The following is a 22,848-nucleotide window of genomic DNA, read 5'->3' on the forward strand; positions in this document are numbered from 1 at the left end:
CGACGACGAATGAGGTTGAGCAGCCACTCTCTCCACTGACTTCGCACGCACCCAAATCATCAAAAGCAATCAATAATTGATTAATCCTTTTTGTTTACACTATGACAAATTTAAATCAAACATTCCATTCCACGATGAGTATGGGCCTCCGATGAGTCATGACTTGGGCTGCTAACGGGCTTTTTGAGAGTCATTATAGTGTTTTCTTCGCTACTTATTAAGTAAAATAAATTAACGCTTTATTTTATCTCAACGATTCTTCTCGAGTAATTATCGTGTTATATTGGAGTATGAACACATAATATAACTCGTCCACATGTTTATTATAAGTAATGAAAATGGAAGAATTCATGCTCAAATTTTGGAATTTGATTCCTTTGCAAATTTTGGTAATTGAATTTCTAAATTGAGCAAAACATGCTTGATTGTTGTTTTTGGTCAACAAACATGCATTGGATTTGGTTTAGGCTGAATCTAGAGTCATGTCACGCACTAAAAGAAAATAATTGCTTTCAGGTCCTATGAGAAGGAGAAAAACTGCCACAATATTGATATACTCATTTTCTATCTAGTTTCAGTTAAATAATATGGTAGAATATTTTCTGATATATTTCATTCTCCGAAAGGAGGTATTTATAATATAGTTTACAAACCCTAGTAGGGTTTAATTAGGAAATAAGTGGAATCCTAATTACATAATATCTACACAAAAGAAAATAAATAAATAAAACCTAAATAGAATAGGATATGCTCTACTCGCCAACACTCCCCCTCAAGTTGGAGCAAAGACGTCACGCATGCTCAACTTGTCAAGCGAGTTGAGAAAGATACTTGTAGAAACAGCTTTCGTAAGAACATCAGCTAACTGATACTCTGAACGGATGAAGGGGAAGGACACAATCTCCGCATCCAACTTTTCCTTAATGAAATTTCGATCAACCTCCACATGCTTTGTACGGTCATGTTGTACAGGATTATGAGCAATTGCAATCGCAGCCGTATTGTCACAATATAACTCCATGGGTTTATTAGGCCCAAAACCAAGGTCTTTCAACAATCTTCTCAACCATAGTAACTCAGATACACCATGGGCCATCCCCCGATACTCGGCTTCAGCACTAGATCGAGACACCACCTTTTGTTTCTTACTCCTCCACATAACAAGATTGCCACCAACAAACATAAAATACCCAGATGTCGAACGCCTATCTGTAGCTGAACCTGCCCAATCAGCATCTATGTACCCTTCCACATCTGTATGACCATACTTGGAAAACATTAACCCCTTGCCAGGAGTTACTTTGAGATATCTCAAAATACGTGTCACAGCTCTCATATGGTCTTCACTAGGCGAGTGCATAAACTGACTCACTACACTCACTGCATATGCAATATCAGGACGTGTATGAGCTAAATAAATTAATTTTCCCACAAGCCGTTGATAGCGCTCCTTATCAGTAGGAACTTGATCAGGATATAACCCCAACTTGTGATTCTGTTCACTAGGAGTATCAATTGGTTTACAATCCAACATTCCAGTTTCTACGAGTAAATCCAACACATACTTCCTTTGGGACAAAAAGATACCATATTTAGATCTGGCAACTTCAATCCCAAGAAAGTACTTCAAGTCACCTAATGATTTCATCTCAAACTCAGACGCCAGATATTTCTGGAGATTTTGCGTTTCTGCCTGATCATCTCCAGTCACAATCATATCATCAACATAAATAATTAAAGCTGTCAATTTACCTTTATGACGCTTTAGAAACAAAGTATGATCTGAGTTACTCTGCACATACCCAAACTTCTTCATAGATGCTGCAAATCTCTCAAACCACGCTCTTGGAGACTGCTTCAATCCATATAAAGACTTCCGCAGCTTACACACAACACCATCTTTAGAGGTTACAGGAATACCAGGAGGGAGATCCATGTAAATCTCCTCCTTGAGGTCACCATGGATGAATGCATTTTTAACATCAAATTGTAACAACGGCCAATCATGATTAACGGCCAAGGACAAGAGTACGCGCACAGTATTGAGCTTCGCTACTGGAGCAAAGGTCTCCGTGTAATCCACTCCATAGGTCTGAGTATACCCTTTTGCTACCAATCTTGCCTTGTACCGGTCAATAGAACCATCAGCCTTATGCTTCAAAGTAAACGCACATCTGCACCCAACTGCCTTTTTCCCTTTTGGTAAAGGAACTAACTCCCAAGTAGCATTCTTGTTCAAGGCTTCCATCTCAATATGCATTGCATCTACCCAGTTTTGATCAGATAGAGCATCCTGCAACTTAGTTGGCACACATACACTAGATAATTGACACAAATATGATGCATATGACTTAGATAAACGATGAGTTGACATATAACGGTTAATGGGATATTTGGACTTGGCATGTATATCAGGAGAATATTGTACTTTAGGTTTCCCACGGGTAGTGCGTGGGGGCAATGAATAAGTAGGCACATCACTAGAAAGTACCTCATTATCACGAGTTGATTGGGGCAGTGGCAGGGGAGAGGGGGGTCCTGTATCAATTTCATCTGTACGAGAGTCGCTAGTGTCACTGTTATGTCCTTCTAAGAGAGGCTCGAAAAATTCCAAAAGATCACCTGGCGACCGGTCGTGACATTCCTGGCGACCGGTCGTGACATTCCTGGCGACCGGTCGCGTCACTCGTATCTTCATTGTCGTCGCTCATCGAGGCAGGCGACCGGTCGTTTCCTATGTGCGACCGGTCGCTTTCAGGCAGATTCGTTAACGACCGGTCGCTCACTTCTATGCGACCGGTCGTATCCAGGCAGATTCGTTCGCAACCGGTCGTGTCCTCTATGCGACCGGTCGCTTCCTGTTCGCCAGAAATTCCTTCTTCAGGTCCAATATCTTCCACATTTTCTACTCCGAAACTCTTCAATTCACTCCCCATCTCCCCCTGAATTGAAGAGGATGGGGAAACATAATAGGGCACTTCTTCATGAAAGGTGACATCCAAAGTGACATGTACCTTCTGAGTAGGCGGATGATAGCACTTATATCCCTTCTGAGTAGTAGAATAGCCAATGAAGACGCAGCGGAGAGCACAAGGATCAAGTTTACTCCGTTGATGAGAGTAGACATGAACATAAGCAACACATCCAAAAACTTTAGGTGGCAACTTAGAAACGGAGACAGGGGAAACATGGTCACCAAACACATCATGCGGAGTCTTGAAATCAAGAACCCGGCTAGGCGTACGATTAATCAAATAGGCAGCAGACAGAACAGCATGCCCCCAAAGGTGATGGGGAACAGACATATCCAACATGAGTGAGCGGGCAACTTCAAGCAAGTGGCGGTTCTTTCTTTCAGACACACCATTTTGTTGAGGAGTAAAAGGGGTTGTCGTTTGGTGAATAATACTTTGAGCACGGAAGAAAGACGCCAAAGTATTATTCACATATTCACCTCCGTTATCTGTCCGGAATACTTTGACCCGAGCATGAAACTAAGTAGACACCATAGTACAAAATTCTGGAAGGATGGAAGCAACATTATGTTTATTTTTCAGCAAGAAAACCCAAGTAAGTCGGGTACAATCATCAATAAATGTGACGAACCAACGAAATCCGTTCGAAGTAACACGAGCCGGACCCCACACATCAGAATGCATTAAATCAAAAGGCTTTGCAGCTTTACTGTCACTCAAAGGAAACACAGTGCGATGGCTCTTGGCCAGAATACATGTCTCACACTTAAAACTGGACTCATCACATGAGCGAAATAAAGATGGAAACAGACGCTTAAGGTAGCCAAATGACGGGTGTCCCAAGCGACGATGCCATAACCAAATTTGTTGTTTGTCTTTGACACGACAACTTTGAACAGTATTAACGACACGATCACGAACTGGTGCAGAAGGCAATGTCAAATAATATAACCCCCCCTATCCGTTTACCATGCCAAATCACCTCGTGAGTCTTGAGATCCTGAAAAGAGCAATGGGTAGGATAGAAAGTAGCAGAAGCATTAAGTGTATCAAGTAATCGACCAACAGATAACAAGTTACAATGGATATTGGGAACTAATAACGCACGAGACAAGGACAGAGTTGGAGTGAGAGAGATTGTGCCCTCGCCAGTAATTGGAGAGGGCAAGCCATTAGCACTAGTTATGCATGAGTCACGGGTGTTACTAGACAACTCATCAAAAAATTTAGCATCATAAGTCATATGATCAGAAGCACCAGTGTCAATTATCCAAGTATTGGAGCCAGTACCTGGAATAGAGTCAGAAACACGCAAATTTGCAGAAGCAGCAGCAGCAGCAGCACTAACAATGGAGTTATCACCCATGATTGTAGCAAAAACTCAACAAAGCACGCAGAGTATACAACAGAACACAGCACAAACAAAAATACGGCAGATGCACGAAGACAGTAGAGGCATGAACACGACAGAGTACACAGCGGAACACAACAAAGGCACAGACACGTACACAGTAGAGGCACGAACACGACAGAGTACGCAGCGGAACACAGCAAAAGCACAGGCACAAGAACCCTAAAAGAAATTAGGGCACACAGTAGAACACGGGTGGGCACAACACACACAGGTCACTAGAAAGTCGGCACTGATGCCAAGTCAAATAATATGGTAGAATATTTTCTGATATATTTCATTCTCCGAAAGGAGGTATTTATAATACAGGTTACAAACCCTAGTATGGTTTAATTAGGAAATAAGTGGAATCCTAATTACATAATATCTACACAAAAGAAAATAAATAAATAAAACCTAAGTAGAATAGGATATGCTCTACTCGCCAACAGTTTCTCATGTAGAACTTCTCCTCTACAATCTAATCCTATAAAGGAGACTTGGATCCAGCCATTGATTGATGGCACTTTTAATATATATATATATAAGTGATCGGAGAAGGGGAGATTCATACACAAATCTTCAAGTGTAAAGAAAAATAATTACTTTTAATTACTTCAACTACATATACAATTTACCACATAGAAAAAAGATCAAAATGTTTAAGCGAGAAGGACTCGCAATGAAAAGGTCAAACAAAATTAGAAGACGATGTGAAGGTGGGAAAGAAAAGTTCAACAAACACCCCTTAGCCATCTAGAAATAGATCTTGACTTTTCGGAGACAAAAAAGAAAAAGCCTGAAAGGTTCTATCAGATATCAGATACTTGGGGGTGGATGCATGTACACCATAGCATATGAGTGATCGATAATGCGACACATTTATCAGGCACATTATTTCCACAAGATGTCAATGTGACTTTATAAAAGCAAAACACAAAGCTATCAAGTCATTGTTGGTGCACGCGTCGTGACCCTTTTTGTTCATTTGTTTCTTGCTATTCTATTCTCTAAAGAGCCAATCTTGTTATGTTATTGGTATTTGGCGATGCTTAATTATTTGTTTTTCATATATATGTGAGCATGTAATATATTTCTTCAAATTGAATCTTCATGACAGGCATGATGAGTTTACAGTAAAGTAAATTAGGTGAGTTCTACTTCTTTGTGATTCATCAATTAGCAGGCTCAAACAATAAAGAGGACGACCTAACTTGAATTAGAAAACAAGATATCTCAATAATAATGTTATATAGAGAGAGATTGCCTTGTTTTGAAGTTTGCCCCACCCCTCTGAAGGAACTAATTGTATATTAATATTAATCCCTCTCACCATCCATATCATCTCTTGTTAATTTCTCAATTATCACCTCTATTTTTTTATTTTATTTTTCACTTGCAAACTGTGTGCAATCGAAGATAAACCTAAACTAAGGTTATAAATATAACCAAAGCACTACTTTGATTGTTTTTTTTCTTTCCTTTACAGAAAGTTCAAATGTGCCCAAAATTCACGAGAATTTTTTAGTATTTTATGGCAGTGTGACCATCACACTAAAAATTTATTGTTTTATGGGAGTTCAAGCATTGGTCGAGAAGTCTATATTTATAATAAATAAAACATCTTGAAAAGGAGACTAAAAGTCTTAGTTGTGTTTAATAAAAATTCAAAATTTCCCAAAATTACACACCTTCTACTTGGGGAAAATTTAATGCATGCACCGAATGACTAGTTATATATATTTAATCTTTTTCTCTACACATATGAAATGTTGTAAATATAGGACACGTGCGTGCATGTTATGAATGGAAAGTTATATACAATCGGCGAATACAAATATTGTTTTTGGGGAACTAGAAAAATAACAACCTAATTATTTCTTTAATTAGAGCTCTAGTAGCTGGTCCAAGCAAGTTGTAGGTGAAAACTCTTCACTCACTCATTTTGATGAACAGAAGCTTGTTAGGTGAAACTAGACAAATAAGAAACGCGGCTGCATAACCTAAACAGCTCAAAATCCTACTCTATAAGGCCAAGTCCAGCGGGAGCACAAACCCGGGCAAAAGGCAGCCCAGTCAAGCCAAACAGGCCTCCAGCGCGCAGCCTCAAGCCCGGGCAAGTGGTGGGTTCCACCAACCTGGGCAAGCCCACGGGCAGATCTTGCCTGGGCTGCAGCCCGAAGGCGCTGACGCCAGCGCTGATGTCAGTGAGCAAAAAAATTCAAAAAAAATCCAAAAAAAATCAATTTTTTTATTATAAAATATACCAACAAATTATGGATGTTTTCCCTATAAATACATAACAATTTTATTCACTTTCTAAATTGTTTATATTTTGTTGCATAATCTTCTTTTTTTTCTTGCCCTTGCCCTAGCCTTCATGGGTGGAACCAACTAAGGCAAGGCTGCCACTATTCACATGAATAGTGGCAGCCCTTGCCCTTGCCCTAGCCTTCATGGGTGGACTTGCTCTAAAGGACAGACTAGACGGTGGTATTACTATTGGACCTCATGCTGGCTCACAGCATGTAATTTATCCATATTAATAATTCGTGTAATTAATGATGAATCAATTAGGAAATAATGGCCAACAATAATTATTAGTGCTTCCCCAAGATGGTGATTGTGCTAAAGGAAATTAGGTAACCAAGCCAGCTAAATGTATGCCCTTGGATATCAAACTCTTTAGTAAGCTAGTGTAAGAAAACTTGAATAGTGAGAACATTTGAATCCAAGTATGTTAACCAAATCACATTTCACGAGTGATTTGGTATTTCTCGATCCATCTTTTAATTTCCAAGATTTATCTCCAAAACAAATCATTCAACCATTAATGATTTACTATTTATCCGAATTTTTATTTTTTTAAAAAAGTTTAGTAGGACCTAGAAATTCCAAAAATTCCAAAAACCACCAAACTAAGCAAAGTGAAAAAGATATCTCGTACGGAGTCACCACTTTGGCCAATACTTTACCCTTTACGGACCGACCCGGTGTGAGTGGGGATTAGTCTGGGTTGTGGTTAAGGCTTAAAGGTGCCACCCATAATTGGGGCCCATCCAGGACCACCTCATGGTTTAGACCAAAAAAAGATAAAAAATTATTAAAAGAAAAAACTAAAGACAAAATAAAATGAAAAAGACATTTTTTCTAGATGATGACAAGAAAGTAGAAACGTCAAAGGGAGGTCTAAAAGTCCAAAATCCACCAAATCAATCTTCAAAATACCCGTCATATCCTTCTCCCTCGTCTCTTCTTTATTTGGCAAAATCTCTCCTCAGAGTTCCCAACTTTCCCACCACCGAATCGACCGACCTGTATAATTAAATCCCTCCCTCCACCTCCTTCCACCCGGAGAAAAAAAAAACCAATCTTTTTCTTTTTCAAAACCCCTTGATTTTCTCACCAGCCAAACAGCCCGGAAAAACAGAAAACCAACAAAACAAACTCCCTGCATAGCCTTTACATATCCCCCATTTCCACCCCAAAACACAAACCCTAACCCTAATTTTCTCACCCCCTGCAAAGAGAAAGAGGAAATTAGGGTTTTTGGCGAATTGGGCAATGTCACAGCTGAAGCCAATCTCACACCTTGATAACATACCCTCCACTCCCGGAAAGTTCAAGCTTGAAAAATCCCAGCCCTACATTCACCGCCTCAGGTTTCACACCTCGCTCTCCAAGCTCACTCTTTGGTCCTCGTTCTTTCTCGTCTTCATTCTCTTTTACTACGTCCTCTCGTCGCCTTCGCCTTCTCTGCCTTCTCGCCGATCCCTAAACGACTCTTGGGGCGGCCCGAGTTGGGAAAAACGGGTCACCCGCTCGGCCCAGAGGCGATCGAGCCATGGACTCACCGTCCTTGTTACCGGCGCTGCAGGCTTTGTCGGGACCCACGTTTCGATCGCTCTGAAGCGCCGAGGCGACGGGGTTTTGGGTCTTGATAACTTCAACCACTACTACGAGCCTCAGCTCAAGCGCGACCGCCAGAAGCTTCTAGAACGCAATGGAGTATTTGTCGTTGAAGGGGATATCAACGACTCGTCGTTGCTCAAGAAGCTCTTCGATGTTGTGGCTTTTAGTCACATAATGCACCTTGCTGCACAAGCTGGGGTTCGATACGCAATGCAGAATCCAGGGTCTTATGTTCACAGCAACATTGCTGGGTTTGTGAACATTTTGGAAGTCTGTAAATCAGTGAATCCACAACCGGCGATTGTCTGGGCTTCTTCTAGTTCGGTTTATGGGCTCAATTCCAAGGTACCCTTTTCGGAGAAGGATCGAACTGACCAGCCAGCCAGTCTCTATGCGGCTACAAAGAAGGCTGGAGAGGAGATTGCACATACTTATAACCATATTTACGGGCTTTCGATTACTGGGTTGAGGTTTTTCACAGTTTATGGACCTTGGGGAAGGCCTGACATGGCTTACTTCTTTTTCACTAAGGATATTTTGAAAGGGAAGCCAATTACCATCTTTGAAGCGCCTGATCATGGTTCTGTGGCCAGAGATTTTACCTACATTGACGATGTTGTAAAGGGCTGCGTGGCGGCATTGGACACAGCGAAGAAGAGTACAGGGAGTGGTGGGAAGAAGGGGGGTCCGGCTCAATTGAGGATATTCAATTTGGGGAACACGTCGCCGGTGCCAGTGAGTGAGCTGGTGAACATTTTAGAGAAGCTTTTGAAGGTCAAGGCTAAGAAGAAGGTACTGCCAATGCCGCGAAATGGGGATGTCAAGTTTACACATGCCAATATAAGCTTAGCACACAAGGAGCTCAGGTACAAACCAGAGACTGATTTGGAGACAGGGCTGAAGAAGTTTGTGCGGTGGTACCTGAGTTATTATCCCGGGTCTGGAAAGAAAAGTTCCTGGTGAATTTTCTGATTCATATTGTGCTTTTAAGTCACTGTACTTGTTCTTAGCATTCATTTACATATGTCTCCACCCGTTTTGCAATCTTGGCACCATCGCTCGTGATACTGTTATAAGAAGATGGATGTTATTCGTTGAGGGCTTTCCATTGCAGGGTATACCTGAGTTGTACCAAGAAAAAAAACTGGAGGCACCTCAATTGTTTTTCCACATGTTGGTTCATTTGTTTCTTTAGGTTGTTCATTTTTAGTTTTCGCTGTACAGCCCTTGACTCATAGATCAAAGCAATTTGCTGATTGGTGGACTTTATTTTTGTCTTTTAATGATTTCAATAAATAAAAACATTCATGCATTGGGCTTTTGAATTATATTTATTAGTTGATTGACATTTCAGTTTCACCTCCAGTTTTTTTATATTCAGAATGGTTTCTGGTCATGATTTGGAAATATTTGATACCAAGTGTTTCTCTTGTATTCTTGCTCCTAATGTTGAATGATATTATTTTGTGCCTGCTTACTAAATGGAACTACTGTAATTGGATGTGAGATAGTTTCACATTGATGTTGTTGGATTTACTTTCACACTGGTATGGATGATAATGCTTTTGATTCTCCTGCTATACTAGAGCTCATGCAATTGTGGCATTGTGTCCTATGGCATTAGGGGTCATTGATGTGTATTGTCATTGCTAGTGTATAGAAAAATGGTCATGAGGTTCTCTCTTACACAGCCTCACAGCTCATACTCAGCTACTTCATTGCTGTTTTGTTCTTGTGTCTGCATAGCAGTTTATATGCAGTTTGCTTGTTCTTCACTCTTGTAGAAAGGATTTCGTTGTGTCCGTGGATTTTTTTCTATTCCTTTACAGTTATGTAGGTTATATTCTCTATCCTGCCAGTTTTTAAATTTAAACACATCAATCCTGCCACTTCGTTACAGGAACTAATGAGTAGAGATAAAGTAGAGGAGCTTACTGCTCAACAAAAACAAAAACGTACATTGAAATTTATTAGAAGTAGATTGCAAAAGAATTGTCTTGGGAAGTTGAGAAAAGTATTGTTTCAGAGGTTAGGCAACGCTCTGGTGCATTTTCAAATATTTGGTTGGAATTCTCAATCTACAGATTTCTTGTTTCCCCTGTTTATTTTTCAAACCAAGTTTTTTGGTCATCTACAATATTTGGGAAGGAGGGATTTGAACCAGGGACAATCTATTTGGAGGAAAGGTGTGACAACCAATTGGGCTAATGCTTGTGGTCGCCATTCCTTAACCAAGTTTATTAATTTGAAGTTGCATGCTGGGTGGATGGCTTTGAGGATTAGGATAAATTCCTTGGATTTCTTTCTATTCCTTGACTGTTATGTAGGAATATTGATCTATTGTGCAGCCTCCTTGTGTATTTCTAGATGGGTAGAATTCTGTTAGATTTATTAGAAAGTACTTGAAGCTCACTGAAAGTTTATGAATGATAATTGGATGGGCAATTCCAAGCCTATCTAGGCACCGAATAACATATAGGAGGAGGTCCTAGTTCAAAACAAAAGGTAAAATTTCCTCAAAATCATGAAAGAATGCGGTGTTTGTCGGTTGTGTAAGTTGGCTTGGGAGAGGGAGAGGGAGAGGGGGAGGGTTTTGCAGGTCATGGATCCTTGGTCAAGTACCCGGATCTTGAAATGTTTTTGCTATCTTTTTAAACTTGAAAACATGTTGGACATATATTATTCTCTTTTCATAAATTGCTGAGCACATTGCTCAAGTATGTTCCATCTATGATACTTGCTTTTTCTTGGACGGATAGCGCACTAGTTTCCCCCTTTCTAAGCTCTTCCATTCTGTACAAACAATAGCATTGGCAGATGACTCCCACAAGTTTGAAATTTGTCTGGATTGTGTTTCAATTTTATATGCTTACAAGTGACACTCATGTATGTACCTGATACCTTATTATGAGTGAAAATTGCAGCGTTCAAGTGCTTTCAGTTTTTTCAGACCCAAAAAAGAAGTGCTTTTACGTTTTCACCCTGTTGTTTGGGGTTTTAGGTTGGTGTGCTAGGGCTTGTTAGAAGTTGCTGATCATGTAGTTAGCTTTAAAGAACATAACTTCCTTTCCATTTTCTCACCCTGGTGAGGAGGGAACATAACGTCTTCTTCATTTTCTCCATTGGCTTGCTACTGCTATCATTTTGGCTTTGAGAGAAACAGGTACTGAAGATCAACATGGGTTTTGAGTATATCTCGTTGGCTACTAATCTGACATTAAATTCTCCAATCTCTATTCTTTTTCTCCATTACCAGCTTAAAGTTTAACCCAAATGGAATTCTAATCTCTCCGTCGATATCGGACTGGATATAATCGAAACAAGCTACTTCCCCAGCAAAGGGGGGAAATATACAAAACAATCAGCAGAATACAGGATACAGGGCTTTGCTCTCTCTCTCTCTCTCTCTCTCTCTCTCTCTCTCTCTCTCTCTCTCTCTCTCATTAATGCTCCCCCCTTTTTAAACAGACTTTTTCACTCAATCACCAAAAGATCAGCATTTAGAGGAATCAGCATCAGAGTCAAGCTCCCACCATCTGCCACTAACATCCTTCCCCGAATTGTCATTCACTCCATCAACAATACCTTCAATTTCCTCATCCTCGCTTTCACCATCAACCTCATCATCCCAGCTATTCACACTTTGCTCCTCATCTGGCTTGTATGTCCACTCCAATCTCTTCAACACATCACGGTCTTTCCATTTCCCCACAACTGACACCGCCTCCTTCTTCGCTTTCCCGATTAGAATTTCATTCCAAGAAAACCCCGAATCCGCAGCCCTCTTCAGAGCCCCGTCCCCAAAATCCCCCACAACCACTGTTTTGAGACATCTCAGCTTGGCCTCCATCACAACATCCACAAAATCCGAATCATCCGACACAAGCATCAAACACTCAGCTCTCTTGTGATCCATCATATCCACAATGTGATTCCTTAATGCAGCATCCACCCTCTGAGGGTTATCCACCACGCTCCGAACCCAAAACCCTGCCCGCTTCACCTCGTCCGCCAAACCCCTCCCCGCCTTGGGTGTCAAGACATCCCTTGCACCATTCTTGTACTTCTCCATCTTCATTGAATACTTGCCCACCAGCTTCACCCTCCTGCTCCCTCTAGCAGACTCAATCTGGTTCAACCTCTTCGCATGCTCCCTCTCATGAATCTTGAAATGATTCAAAAGCTTCTCATTAGTATAAAACCTCCTCCCGCAAACCCTACAAACGTTCAATTCACCATCCCTAATCACAACCCTGTTCCTCTCTTTCCTTTCTCTGACAACCTGTGGAACATAATTAAGCGCATGGCGGTTCGCATACGCTATCATATGGCGAACGAGCCCAAAAGACGAAGCCGCCGTCTTGAGCTTGACGGCGGCTTCGTAGGGCGACACTGATTTAGGTGGTTTGGTATCCAAATCCCAGAAAATCGCAACACTGTTTTCTACAATTTTCTGGGGTGCCAAACATGATGATGGGCTCGAAGAATTAAAACCCAGCTTCGATTGAAAATGGAAATATCTAATGAATAGGGTAAGTGGATTTAGGGTTTCTAACCTTTTGGATTGAACTGTACAGAAAATTGGGGGAAATTTGAGATGTTTAAGCATTACCAGTGGTTTCAAATATTGGAGTCTTGCAAATTTGCAAGACAACAAAGCTTGACCACTGTGATTGTCGAGTCAGATTCAAGAGAGGCGGTTTCTAGCCTCAACCGTTTGATTGCAAGGGGGCGCTGGAAACGGTTCGATTGCAAGAGGTCGCCGAGTTCGGCTCGTATGAAAGTCGCTGGGTTTTTAGCGGGTTTTTCCTTTCTATTGGTAAACATGATTTTTAAAACCCCATTTTACAAATTTACATTTTAAGACTAAAATATAATTAAATATTTATGTTCCCTTCTATCTGTTCCTCTCTAAACCCCCAAAAAAAAATTGTTGTTTATATTTAATTTTTCTTTAACCAAGATGAGTTTTTTTTAAAAAAAAAATTAAATTAAGTACAGAAAAGCGACTTGGCAGACATTCCATGTGTGTAAGAGAAGGAATTGTTTTGCTTGAACTGGAAAGTTTTAGGGCCCATTCGATAACGTTTTAAGGGGTTGTTGCAAAAACACGTTTGGTGGCCAAAAACAAAAAACATTGAGAATGTTTTCATAAAATAAAAACAAGTTCATGTGTACTTGTAAAAAGTAGAAAAAAGTTGTTTTCATTCTCATGGGAAACGTTTTCATAAAAATAACTCACATATTATTATTTCAAATTGTACTACCAAACACGTTTTCATTATTTTTGTTTTCTAAAGATGTTTTCTAATTAATCTATTAGATGCATTTTCATTTCCTGAAAATGCAAATTCGTTTCTTGTTTTCATTCTCTAAAAATATTTTAAGAAAACATTCTCCGAAAACGTTACCAAACAGGCCCTTAACATTCTATATCAAGAAATTTAGAAAAATTCTTTTAAAAAAAGCTTGTAACTCAAGTGATTATTCTTTATCTTTGAACTCGAGATTCTAGATCCAATTTCTCCCTCCTCCAATATCTCTTGTATAAATAAAATTAAAAAAATAGGACACAAGCAAAATAAAATTTTAAAAGAAATGAGATTAAGAGAAACAACAAGAATTCAATTAAAAACCAAGAACAAAAAATGAAAAAACCAACCACAACCACCAATCATGCCTAATACTTAAAATGACCTTGACGAGCAGTTGAAGATGATCAACCATTGACTGTCATAGAGGGGGCCCATCCACGTGGCTCTCCGTCTCATCTCCTACTGGTCATTCCCAAAATTAAATTTCGAAGAAATTCGAAAGAACAACCAGGACAAACAACCAAACCAAATACACAGAAATAAATAAATAAATATAAGGAATAATTATAGAAAAATAGACAGAGAGATCGATCAATAAGATCAAATCGAATAATGGGTATGTGATATGGGAGGGTTTGAGCACAGAAACTAGCAATGAAAGGCGTCAACTCGGCGCCCGGAGATTACATCTACTTCAAGTCCCAGGTCCCTCTTCACAAGATCCCAGTACGTTCTGTTTACCTCTACTTCTCAATTACCCGTTTGATTTTTTTTCCCTTTTCTTATGATTGTGTGCTTGAGTTTGATTAACTTGGTTCATTTTACAGCTGGGTTTTTAATTGTTCTGGGTTTAGTGTCACATTTTTTAAATCAATTATAAAATTGTTGCTTATTTTGTGCGTAGTTTTGAAATTGTCAGCACTATAGGACATGGGTTTTGTAAAGTTTGTGAATTTTGATGTGTATGTTATTATTTTTCTCAATTGTGGGTTTTGCATGCGGAGCTTCTTGTGTATGTATCCCTTTCTTTTTTCAGCTATGAAGCTTTGTGCTTAATCAACTGTAGGGGTGCTGATAACTAGTTGTCTGTCTGTTTCTTATTACTTAATGAATGGAGTTTATATTGAAGTACTTTGTATGCAGATTGGCACAAAACAGTGGCGATACTATGATTTTGGCCCAAAAGCAGTACCTCCACTTATTTGTCTTCCCGGAACAGCAGGGACAGCTGATGTCTGCTACAAGCAGATCATGTCGTTGTCCATGAAGGTAGTTGGTTGGCTTTTATGTTTTCTTCATTGTATCTATCACAAAAGTCTTGGAAAAGCATGAAATACTTTTATCTTGGTTTTCTTTTCCTTGATACGCACTTAGATTTTAGTTTGAAGTTTTCATGGTCCATAGGACTTACATTTTGGCTGTTTAGTTGTTTTCTTTTTCCTGGAATCATTAACTTTCAGGTAGTGGCGATGTTTTGGGGTGAAAATTTTGATTCTGTGCATATATATATGAGAAATATTTTTATTCCCAGGATTGTGCTTCCCAAATGAGTAAGAAGAGTAAGAAGAAACAAGCTCACATATAGGTAAAACTGTTGGGCCTTGATTGTCTCAGCTGAGATTAACCACTATCAGATTATCACAGTTGTGACGTTGAATATACCAGTTAACTGTCCCTGTACTGATTTATAACTTCTTATTCATGGAAGAAGGGAGCTCCTATACATAGTTCATCTTACGTATGGGAATCTATGAGGAATATGTTTGACCTCTCCTACCATATGTACGAACTTCAGTTTTGTGGTTACTAATTTCCATATGTGGATGAGTTACTTCTTCAGCTAGACTTCAGACTTTATGTTTTGGTGTCTGTTGAATATGTTTGATCTCATATACTTGAAAATTTTCTTGTCTAGCTACTGATTTCCTTTTGTTTCCTTTAAGTGGATAAGTCAGTTGTTCAACGAGACATTTAAGCCTTAACTTTTATTGTGTTGCCTTTACAGTTGTACCTGGTAACTCTTCTCAAGTTCTACTTAATGAATTCATACGTTAATATTAATAAATTTATAAAATTTGCAGGGTTATCGGGTGATTTCTGTTGATATTCCACGTGTATGGAATCATCATGAGTGGATCCAAGCATTTGAGAAATTCTTGGATGCTATCGATGTTCATCATGTAAGCACTCCATTTTCTGACAGTGTACTTTACTCATGCCATTATCATTCTCATTGGTCAGTATCTCTATTTGGTTGCACTGAAGGAATTGCTAATTTTCTTAAAGCACAAATAGCTTTTACATTCTAAATTGTAATTTTCTTTAGGAGCCGCCCAAGTGCTACATATAGCTTTCAGTATGTGATTAATGACACTTTATCTGTACTTAATTATACTTTATGATATTTGAGTTCAAGAAAGATGCACCTTCTAGTTATACTGTTAGCAATTGTTCGGTTTAGGTCCGACGCTTCACGAATCAACACTCTCCAGTGATGTTGAGACTATCAGGCTACAGCTTATTTGCAAGATGGAAAATAAAACATTCTGATTGCATTTTGTCCCATGCCCTCCTCTCACAGATGAACTATTAAGTAGTTCTCTGATTTCTAGCTTGTGGGTAGTTGGGTAGGATATGATTCCAGGTCTACATTAAAGATTTTCTCAGTGTCTAGGCTGCCATATAAGAGACAGATAACATTGTTGTTTTAGTAAATTTCTTACACTGCAATAATTTACACTGAATTATACATCAAGATTAATGAATTGCTTGTAGAGACAGTACATTGATGTAACTAACTGATCCTCAAAGAAAAGCACTGTTCTGGCACCGTTATATTTTTTTATTTCTACTTTTAGATTAGATCATTGAATAATAGATGATTTTCTGTAAATGGAATGCATATCCAAATGGATGAAATGTGATCAGAGATTATTGTGCGGAAAGATGAAACATGCTGTCCATGACAATTTAGATCAGTTACTTGAAGAATGTGCTTTGCAACAGTGAATATAGATGCTTGATATATAACTTGAACAAAGTGTGAGATTGTCTAATCGATGTTAACACATCTTCTCATATTTGTGGTGGCACTAGTTAATAATAACTTAGTACTTTTTTCAGTGATCTAATCAATCTCTTTCTAACAGATACATATTTATGGTACATCCCTTGGGGGCTTCTTGGCTCAACTTTTTGCTCAGCATCGTCCAAGACGAGTTCGATCATTGATACTATCAAACACATTTTTGGACACGCGCAGTTTCTCTGCAGCAATGCCATGGGCTCCCATGTATGTTTGTCGTATTTGTACTTGAGCACTAATCAGTATAGATGGAGATAATCAGATATTTAGTACATTGGTGGGTCCCATTACTTGGAGCATTGATAAAACTACAAACATGCTGTTATTTTTTGTGAGAAATCCAAAAATAGATTAGATGGTAATTCGGTTAAGTTGTCTCACAACAGGTTGGTGGTTAAGCTACTTACTTCTGCATTGTATTGTACAGTGTGCTTCTTTATAAGTTCTTAGACCTTGTATTGACCTGGAAAGGGTTGTAATGGTCTTTGCTACTGCTTGATGTTTCTTGATTGGCTTTTTAGAGTTCATTTCTCTCTCGCTTTTTCCTTTTTTTGTTGTTGTTGAAATAGTTATAAGGAACTTCAAAAAAACAAATGATGATATGGTTGCTGGAATTAAGAATGACTTTTCTATTTGAGGAAGAGTGAATAGAAGAACTTTTCATGATAGTATCTTCTCTAGATTCGTTAATTATATAATTTGACATCAATTAGATTCATGTCTTACCTTATAAATGTGCTGCTGATAACAATAAGGTGCACTCAGGCCCACCAATTATGAAATCCCACATGATATTTAGCCTAAACTTCTTCCTTCCATCAACTGGTTTGCATTCCAATTAGAAAGAGGGTCAACTTAAGGGATCATGTTTGTTGGAACTATTTATCCACCCTTCCTCGTGGCTATTTTTGTTCGATGTTAAAAATAAATTATTTACCGCAAGGTTCTGCAGTGACTTCACTTTTTAAATAAAATGGGTTACAGGTGTGTGTGGGTTGAAACTGTTGATTGGATGTGATATAATGTTCCTTGGGATTTTGCATTCTCTTTTTATTGTTACAAGTTGTGTACTAGACTTATATAGTTTTTGGCTCAGAGTTCTTGAATTCGCTTCCAGTTTTCTTTTGTTTCTACCGAACAACTTGCCTGATTATGGTACTGTCTTATGCAGCGTTAGTTGGACCCCTTCTTTTTTGCTGAAAAGATATGTCTTGACCGGAATTCGTGATGGCCCCCATGAGCCATTTATTGCTGATTCGGTGGACTTCGTTGTTTCTCAGGTAGAGCCTGTGAAAGCCTTTACCATCTGCTCATTATGGCTGTCCTTATCCAAAAAGAACGAAAGTATTTTTATAGAACCTGGATAGCAGTGCAAGCTGTTCTAATTTCTGACTCTAAACTGTGGTAAATCAGGTTGAAACGCTCTCAAGAGAAGACCTGGCCTCCAGGTTAACTTTAACAGCTGATGCTGCCTCAGTTGGACCTCTGTTGCTTACAGACTCATTCATTACTATAATGGATGTATGTATTCTGGATTTAATTTGGTCTACTTTGATGCATATGAATACACCAATTAATTGTTTATCAAGTTTGATATACTAATAATGCCTCTAGAAACAAGTGTTTATTTAGGTATTGCATCCCTTGGGTCTAACTTTATTCTAATTTCTTGTTCTCTTTTAGCAACTTTTTCCAAAATTTTCGCCACTTTACTAAAAAAATATTTCATTTTCTATATCTTTTTGGATGATCGTGCCAGTTTTATGCCAAATTCTGGGAGCAGCTTTACAAAGTCACCAGAAAGTTTTCAGAGTTCAGCTCCGTTTTTAAGTGTGTTGATAGCTTTTTTATATGCAAGTTCTTAGTAAGGTTGTCACGCTGCATTCATATCTCACATACAGCGAATAAGTGGCTAACATGGCAAATCACTTGATAAATGTTGCTAGCATCTTCCCAACAATCTTTCTAGGTTTGGAATTATTTGACTTCTTCATCCTAAATTGATGGCTTTAGTTTTGCATGTCTGTTCATATGTCTGAATCCCTTCTGGACCTTTCTTGCAATACGAGTACTTCCATTACAAGACTTCTATCATTTATAAGCTTAATAGGGAAGTTTAAAAGTCTAAGCTGACTGGTCAAATAATTTCTTCTCAACACATATACATGAAGACAAATGACTACAGTGCGATTCCTCAACAACTCAAAGATGAAGTGAGTGAGAGGTACCCTGGTGCAAGGCGAGCACAATTGAAGACTGGGGGAGATTTTCCATTCCTTTCACGGCCAGATGAAGTAAACTTACATCTTCAGGTAAATGGTATTTCTATTTTGCTTCTACGAATCTTTTGTTTGTAATATTTGGTTTACTTGTTGTAGTAGATTTATGCATGATTGAAAGACCTTTATTCCAACTGGTGTTTGCAATGTGGTCAGCTACATCTAAGACGGGTTGGTGTGGAGGCTCGACCTGATTTGGTTCCAGGCATTCCAAAGGGGGGTAGTGGTGGGAGTTCTAGTGAAGAGAATGAGAAAAAAGATCCAGAAGATCCCGCCAACGATGAAGATCCAGCCAACGATGATAGGGGAAGCTCAGACAATCCTTTGGCAGAAAGTCAGCTACCTCATGCTCCAGAAAGTTCACAATCTCATAGCTTAGGTGACCAGCTTGTCAGCAATGCAATAGTTTGCCACTTCAGTAATGTACACATGATGGTTTATTTGCATTCGGGATTCTTGAAGAATCAGCATACTATACCCACTGAAACTGTTATGCGACTTTGTGCGGAAATATTTGCTCTTCATTTGCTTTCTTTTTATGTGGGATCATTGTACATTAGTTTGAACTGTAATCGGAGGGTCGGACAAGTCGTGTAAAGTGTCTTGACATTGTTGTTTCTTGCTTGTGTAATTGTTCAAAATTGAGTACGAATCTCACAGATGTTTCAGCACTTCTTTCTTGTCTTGCACCCTCGCCATTTTCAGTAGTTTGATTATGTGTTTTTGGGGGAATCTCATCTTCACAGGCAAAGGTTGAGCTTATATATTCTGGAGAGATTTGTACGGATTGGAATCCTCTAAAGAGGAAAATCTTGAAAGTACTGAATGGAGGAGGTATTGCAAAATGTTGTTAGGATTAAAAGTGTTGATCTATTGAAATGCTCTGTTTTGCGCAATATTGTTCTATTTAGGAGTTGTAAGATCTCTCAGAAGTTACTCGCAAGCATATTAATTTTCTTTGTCCAATTTGTAGCGATTAGTTTTCTCTTGCATTTCTTCTTCTAAGCAAACTTGTGAATTGGGTTATGACTGAGTCCAAATCAGCTTAAAGCCAAGCGCTTTTGTTGTTCAGATTCATAACCAGCCTTTATTTTCTTGCGTTGCAAATGGCAGGGTCTTAAAGCCTTGGAACCGCATTCAAAGCCGTATGAGAAAGTTAGGCTTATATACAGTGATTTGTTGCATTTTTGTTGGGGGCTTAAGGCAAGAGTGCTTTCAAGTATATAGAAAAGTTTAATGTTCCCAACATGAGGCTACTCTTTAAAGACGCATGACATCAATTTGTGATAACAAAAAACTGAGAGGGAAAAATGGTACTCGTAATGTTCCCTAATCATATGAGCTATTGAGCCGAATAACATCAAGCCAAGAAAAACTACGGCACAATATACGTAAACCAACATTCTATGCATGCATTAATTTATAGATGAACACACAGTCATTTGATTTAATACTTCAAGTTTCAAATTGTGTATTGTTATTTGAAGGACCTTTTACATTTGTTTCCTGATTTCTAAGCTAACCATACCATTCTCCATGTAAAAGACTCACCTGCTAATCCTTCACTCTTCCAGTTCATCACAGATGTTCATGCATTACATTCAAGGCATAGAGTGTAGTAAAACTAACACAAAAATCACTGCACCAGTTTCATGTGCTGCATTCAGGCTGGGTAAGTCGAGTCGTTCGAAAACATTCAAAACCAAGATAAGTTTCTTCTAAACCATTAGTTAGGGGAATTTCATTTCATTGTGTGATCCTAATTGATAATCTGGCAAGAGAATGATACCAACGCCGTCTTCACAAGAACAAACCTTCTACCAAATTGATCATGAACTCTAGAATAACCAAAGAAAAAACATACCAAGTTTTATACGGGCAGAATCAGTCCACACAAAAAACCCGGTAAACCATAATGATGAAGTTGCCTAATTCTGTCATCAAAATATCTAATAAGCAATAACAGTCCGCATGCATAAAATAAATCCAGAACTGAGAATCTGCAGCACTAATGACTGATGTAAAACTCCATGCATCCAAGTCCTGTTATCAGAAAATTGTTTGAATTTGATACATAAAGTTTACAAATGATGAAGGGTTGCCTCAATTGTTTCTCACTTGTCATTTGTTAGGCTTGACATGCAAATGCAATCCAAAAATCAAGAGCAATTCCCGACAGAAAAAAACAAAGATTGAGCACAAGAACCCACAAAATAATCTAGCAAATCCAGATTACATTCCATGAAACCATCAACACTTACATTCCAAACACCTTGAAATTTACCAGTACTGAGACAATTCAATTCATCACAAACAAAATCCAAAACAAACAAACCCTAAAATCTCCATATCACCAAAAAAAGAAAAAGAAAAACATACATTAGCTCCAAATTACTTCCACAAACCACTTAATCAGTCAAAACACACCGTTTCGCTTCTCACTTGGCCACCATTCTGGCAATGAAGTCCTCGTATTTGATCTTCCCATCGGACCCCACATCGACCTCCCGGATCCACTCGTCAAACTCGGATGGTTCCAATTTCTCGCCGATGCTAGTGAGGATGTGCCGGAGCTCCGAGACCGAGACGAAGCCGGTGGAGTCCTTGTCGAGGACCTTGAAGGCGTCGCGGAGCTGGCGATCGAAGGGCTCGGGCTTCATGTGCTTGCCCATGAGGTCGAGGAAGCGAGGGAAGTCGAAGGGGGCCGTGAGCTTCTCCTCGGCGACTATGGATTTGAGTTGGGCCTGGGTCGGGTTGCCTCCGAGCGATCGCATCAGGATCCCCAGTTCCGAAGGAGCGATCTTGCCGTCATTGTCAGTGTCGAAGAGCGTGAACGCCTCCTTCATTGACGATACTTGGTCGTCGCTCAGATCCTTGCCCATTTTTTCCGGGTTCAATTCAGGTTTTCGGGTCTCTCTCTTTGAAACTGGTTTGCTTCTCTTTGATTTGTCTCTCGGAGATGGAGAAATGGTGGAAGGGGCTTTCGGATTTTGAACAAAGGAGACGAAATAATTGGGAGAGCGCTACACGCGGCGTCGTTTTGTGAGATTAGACCAACTGAGTAATAATGTCGTTTTGACCGTTCAGGTCTTTTGCTCATCAAACAAAAATTTATTTTAAGATTTCATTTCTATGAAATTCGAATGTTTGTTTGTTGTTTTGTTTTGTTTTTTTATATAAGCGATATCAGTGAGAGAGGAAATCAAACCTAAGATCGTTATCCATTCAATTTTTTCTATTTTATTAATGTATAATAAGTATTTTTAAAACTTGCCCGTTTGATAACCATTTCAATTTAAATTTTTAGTTTTCATATTTTGTGATAGAGTATAGAAGAATGAAAATGAAGATAAAGATGAGCCGAAAAAAGAAAACCACTTGAAATGGTTATGAAACGGACCCTTAGCTTAAAATGATAGATTTGCCCAACTTCTAACCCAAAAAGGTGGCCCTTTATAATTCAAACCCAATAGTTTCAGTCGATATGAAGTTAGACGCAAGTGGCCGGGCTATGAATATGAGAAGTTATAAATTTTTCTTTTTACTGTTTTGTAAATTTTCTTCCTTTTTTTAATCAAAAGGATGAGATCTGTTTGCTTTGCCGCTCATACGTTTGAAACAATTGATTTGGCATTAACGACCACCTAAAAAATTAATTTGGCGTTAATGGCAAAAGATGATGTGTATTAGTTGTACAAGTGGTGAAGATGATGTGTATTATTGAGGCTACAGCTGCAGGTGAAGCTTTGTCTATGGTGGTCAATAGGGGTTTCAGAAGAGTAATTATGGAATCCGACTCAAAGGTTCTAATCGAGCTGCGCATGTTGCAGCATCGATTGGTTCCCGAGCAGTGCAACTGCAAAGTTGGGCCAATAGGCCACCATCGTCTCTC

The 22,848-nt window shown here is 39.0% G+C and overlaps 4 protein-coding genes across 4 annotated transcripts; 2 read left to right on the top strand and 2 right to left on the bottom strand.

Annotated features, from left to right (window-relative positions):
• Positions 1–7,609: 7,609 nt before the first annotated feature.
• On the top strand, positions 7,610–9,605 carry GAE5 (UDP-D-glucuronate 4-epimerase 5). Its single transcript, XM_021954627.2, has one exon. The coding sequence runs from the start codon at positions 7,930–7,932 to the stop codon at positions 9,238–9,240; it is 1,311 nt and encodes a 436-aa protein (XP_021810319.1). The 5' UTR covers positions 7,610–7,929; the 3' UTR covers positions 9,241–9,605.
• Positions 9,606–11,551: 1,946 nt separating this feature from the next.
• LOC110753638 (zinc finger (C2H2 type) family protein) lies at positions 11,552–13,110 on the bottom strand. The gene has a single exon (XM_021954574.2). The coding sequence runs from the start codon at positions 12,884–12,886 to the stop codon at positions 11,771–11,773; it is 1,116 nt and encodes a 371-aa protein (XP_021810266.1). The 5' UTR covers positions 12,887–13,110; the 3' UTR covers positions 11,552–11,770.
• Positions 13,111–14,082: 972 nt separating this feature from the next.
• Positions 14,083–19,627, top strand: LOC110753693 (alpha/beta-Hydrolases superfamily protein). The gene is made up of 8 exons (XM_021954638.2): positions 14,083–14,318; positions 14,736–14,861; positions 15,674–15,772; positions 16,742–16,884; positions 17,849–17,957; positions 18,091–18,198; positions 18,849–18,989; positions 19,113–19,627. The coding sequence occupies exons 1-8, from the start codon at positions 14,247–14,249 to the stop codon at positions 19,551–19,553; spliced, it is 1,239 nt and encodes a 412-aa protein (XP_021810330.1). The 5' UTR covers positions 14,083–14,246; the 3' UTR covers positions 19,554–19,627.
• Positions 19,628–21,170: 1,543 nt separating this feature from the next.
• LOC110753686 (putative calcium-binding protein CML13) lies at positions 21,171–21,991 on the bottom strand. Its single transcript, XM_021954630.2, has one exon. It carries the CDS (start codon positions 21,836–21,838, stop codon positions 21,395–21,397), a length of 444 nt encoding a protein of 147 aa, XP_021810322.1. The 5' UTR covers positions 21,839–21,991; the 3' UTR covers positions 21,171–21,394.
• Positions 21,992–22,848: the final 857 nt, after the last annotated feature.

The sequence above is a fragment of the Prunus avium genome, chromosome 5 (genome assembly GCF_965620075.1).
Source record: "Prunus avium chromosome 5, drPruAviu1.hap1.1, whole genome shotgun sequence".
NCBI lineage: Eukaryota > Viridiplantae > Streptophyta > Magnoliopsida > Rosales > Rosaceae > Prunus > Prunus avium.